We start from the raw sequence: 4536 nt of genomic DNA on the forward strand, positions 1-4536 counted from the left end.
GACAGATTCGAAATTCAAATGTAATATTTTTTTATAATTAAGTGTAACAGTATTTATGGCCAGACTAAGTATTATGTGCTTACTCAACGCAGGTTATCTCAGATAAATATAACAACGTTCAGCAATTAACCAATGTTCATTTGATAACAGCTGATATACTATCTAAATGAATGGATGATTTTATTATATCAACATATTATTTATTTATTTTCTTCTTGATTCATGTGGCTTCTTTAAAAAACTTACAAGTAAATATTTGGACGGTAATAGAAGAAAACAAACATAATATGCTTTAAAAGCCTTGTTAAATATGTTGTAATTTAGTATAGATAAAGATTTTTAGAAGTTTTAAAGTAGCTACTGCAGAAGTGACTGTAGTGTTCTTCCATGATTTTGTAATAAAACAATCTTCATATATGAGTATATATAAATATTATTTTTACTAAGTATCCATGTAAGATATTTGGCAAACTTTAATCTGAATAATTTTTGTGGTAATCGTTCACCTACATGATTTTTGAAATCCTACCAATTTTTTCTCTTGTCGTCTTCATTCTCCTCCATGTAACAGGCCTTATTTATATGAAACAGGAGCTTTATTTTCTATTCTATTGTTTCACTACAGAGTATAAAAAAGTCGCTATCTCAATCTGTCCCTACGCCCCAATGTACGCTTAAATCAGCAACAACGGACTTCATTTTAGAGCGATTCAAGAGGAAGTTTTATATGTTGTAACATGCTAGTGTTCTACATCTGAGTCTGTGTTCCCCGACGAGTACAATCTGGAGGTCTTCAAGAGAAGAGTGAACAAGTACCTTCTAGGGAAGCGCGCTCCATCTTAGACCACATCTCAGCTTACCATCAGGCGAGATCGTGGTCAAGCGCTTCCCTATCATGAATTAAAAAAAAAAAAAAACATAATGTATTACTTACCAGCTTGCTATTCCCATACAGTGTGTCATACGACTCCGCTTTCGAAGCAACGTTGCGCAGCTTGCACGGTTTCTTCAGCGGCGGCGGCGGCGCCTGCTTCGGCGACTGCTGGCTGCCGACGTGATTCGCGTTTGTCTTGTTCTCCTTCTCCTTCATCGATTTGCTGTTTGTCAAATTGTTCTTCGTGAAGTTGCCGAGTTGCTCGAACATACTCGTCAGGTGTTGGGACATCATTTTTATTGATATCGTGACTCAGTTATCCGAGTCGAATACACGCACTTTCATGATATAGTCTCAAGGGAATATTTACATGTTGATTTTAATGACAGATTTATTGTATGGAAATTCGTTTTTGTTAGTTGCTGCAATTATGAATTAAATAATCAAACATACTTGGATATTCACAGAATAAATTTTATTTTATCGTTTCATTGTTTAAATATATTAAAACGTAAATGATATTTATTACGTGTTTAACCAAATAATGTGTTAAATTATTACGTTTTAATTAGGAACCGGTTGATATTTTGCCGAGTTTCATTACTAGTACAATCTCCCAAGAAAATGAAAACCGCTAAGTCGTGTCTCAAAATTCTCATTAAAACCTGAGTATTTTGCGAACTGTCTTTCGCAAGATTTCATTTCGTGTTGAAACACTTATTACCGATTCTAAAATATTATTCCTAGTATTAATATTCTTTTTACAAAGAACGACACAGACAGAGGCACATACGATAAATTATATACGTTGTCGTTTTTGAGCAAAATTTAACAAGCATAGAGAAATTGACATCAATATCATTCTCATCTTCACCTTGACATAATTTTCACTAAATTCAGTTCTCAAGTTCTAAGAGTGTCAAACATCTGGGACAGTGGAGGTGTGAAACATTGAAACAATGACGTCACAAACATTGATACTGTCTCCGCATCCGGCGCGCGCTAACTTGGGGTTTAAACTAAGATATGACTTTCAAGAATACCTACGCTACGCTATTTAAGTGTCTTTTTTATTGCGATGCGAATTGAAATGTTTCGTGTAGGTATTTAAAACACATATCCATTTTATAAATAATAGAAGGTTCTGGTAATACACATATTATACAATAGAAGAATAAAAAAAAATATTTTTCAAATCTGCGCAATTCAACAGGTATCTGAATGTTTGTTGATGAAATAAAAAAACACGCCAAATTTGTATAAAATGACAAAAAATCAATTTAACAATCATTGCGTGTTACTAACAAAAAAGTGTTTACAACCGATTTAATTTTAAAATAAAACGTTGTTGAGCCTAATATTCTAGCTGAATGATTAATTTTTATTACAGAATAAAAGTGTAGCAGAATGGAAAATATCAGACTTAGCGTAAAAACATAACGAGCCAATGAATTTTTCCCAAACGAAAATAATATAACGTTGTAGAGGACAAATGGCTAAAGATAACTCGAAAATTCACTGTTTGATACATTTGATTTAACGTGCATACACGTGTGTTAAACAAATATTTTTTCATCATAGCGAGCTGGTGGATAGCATTACCACCGCCCATGAATATTGAGGTAAGACCTCTGCAAATTGTCATGCTCGCTATTAAGGAGTAAGCGTTGACGAGAGGATGAAGAAGAAGGAATGGATTGGGTAGAGTGAGGTAAAGGATACGGCCGTCTGAACGAAACACAGTAGCATTTACATGCTACTATTTCACGGCAAGTTTCTGTGGGCTTGTGGTATCTTCCCCGGTGCGAACTGACCCATTTCGTCCCGAAGCGTGCTCGACTCCCGTGGAAAATATCATTTTATTACAGTTTTCAAATCACAGAGTCTACTATTTATTGAAGTAGAACTACAACGTATACTTAATACGTTTTATTAAACTAAAGCTGTTAGCGCAAAAAACCTAAAACTATATAGAGATTAACAAATTTAGAATAATTAAAAATTCTTTTCGTATCTTGCACTTATAAATTGTTCAAAGTTCACTTCATCTTCGTGTTGTTTTGCTGAAGTTGTAAGAAACTATGCTATATAGAGCGAACTCCGTTTCTCTAATGGTAACACTGTCTACAGAACCTCCCGAAGATGATACACTAAACAATTTCATATTTATTCCCATATTTCCTGTCCACTGACTGTAAATCTTATCTGTTCATGGAAGCACAAACTTATCCGCGAGATCAACCTTATTTCAAATGAACGAATTTCCTCGCCGTTAAAGGAACACGAAAAATAATGAAACAATATTTTCTTAGGGGTTTAGGACAAAGCTGGCCTAATAAAGGCCGAAGTTCCGTCAAAGGAGACATATCGCTGGCAAAGTTGCCTTATCGGGAGCGAGTTTGAAATGACATTTATCCACTTTGTCACGAATCGATTGAGCACGTAATGGAAAGGGAACTCCATGCTGCGTAATTGTTACCAAAAATAGTACAACTGTTTGATGATTGGAAAAAATTTGGTACTGTAACCTCTATCTATATTCTAGTCAGTCTCAATTATACTATACAGATTATTTTGCATAGTAACTTTATACCTGATTGGAATTTTATGAAAAGCACTAGGATTAACGTTAAAAGTAAAAGAACAATTACGTAAAATATGCTGAAATTAAAACAAATTGTTTAAAGTTAGGATACTGAATATAAAGTTATCTGAGTCAGAACTCTCTTTAACGTTCATAATCAGTTAAGAATCGAAGTCGAAATTTTAATGCATATTAAATTTGACCCTTTCGAAAGATTCTGATTAATAGTGACGCCCTTTCACTAACTTTGCAGTGAGATGGCAAAATCTTTGTCAGTAAATTGTAATTTTTAATGATTTCGTCTTTTATTACAATCACACTGCTTGGCATTTTTAATAATTATCATTAACTTGGAAAAAAAATCCTGGTAATTCATAAGATTTTGTACCGATACAGAGAGATCTAAATTTTCTTTAACCAACAGGACTTATCTTATTAACTTAAACATTAAAATGGAACACTCATAAAATTTTTGAAAATTCATTTACATCAATCTCCATTAATCAAATGTTTATATAAATATCAGTCGATAATATTTATAGATTGTTCCTTGGAGACATGAATGATCTAATTTGTGATTCATTAACATTTGAATATAACAATATAGTTAAGTATACGATATTATGATATTCTGTAATATTCTTTTTTCTTTGATAGTATTCGATTATTAAAATAACCTTCAATGTAGGTTACCAGGTCGGTCTGGATGAACGATGATTACTGTTTAAAGATAGTATCATAATAAAAAGGAGGCTTTGTTTATTTACCTCTTTTGAAAATACTGAGGCATTCTTTGTTATCGATTTCTTAAAAACGCTATATGTATTTTTCATTATTATTCTAGAAGCTTTTCGCCCACGACATCTTCCGCGTAGCCAAAGGAAATTCCCGTGAAAATGATATTGCAACGCGGTAAAATGTAGCCTAGTCCTCCTAACAATCTTCAGGCATAAAATCGCTCAGTAGCGACGTGAAAGACACACAAACAAACAAATAAACAAACACTTCTGCATTTATAACACGACTAACGAAAATCATTTCAATAGGTGATATTAGAACCCCATTACTTATTATCTAT

The 4536-nt window shown here is 33.1% G+C and overlaps 1 protein-coding gene across 1 annotated transcript in view; it reads right to left on the reverse strand.

Annotated features, from left to right (window-relative positions):
• LOC119834983 (nitric oxide synthase-like protein) overlaps positions 1-1201 on the reverse strand; it is a 65266-nt gene extending 64065 nt beyond the window's left edge. The window contains exon 1 of the mRNA XM_038359562.1: positions 935-1201. Within this exon, the coding sequence (XP_038215490.1) occupies positions 935-1168 (234 nt within the window). The 5' untranslated portion in view covers positions 1169-1201. The remainder of the gene's footprint in view (positions 1-934) is intronic.
• Between the last annotated feature and the right edge of the window lie 3335 nt (positions 1202-4536).

The sequence above is a fragment of the Zerene cesonia genome, chromosome 20, assembly GCF_012273895.1.
Source record: "Zerene cesonia ecotype Mississippi chromosome 20, Zerene_cesonia_1.1, whole genome shotgun sequence".
In the NCBI taxonomy this organism is placed as follows: Eukaryota; Metazoa; Arthropoda; class Insecta; order Lepidoptera; family Pieridae; genus Zerene; species Zerene cesonia.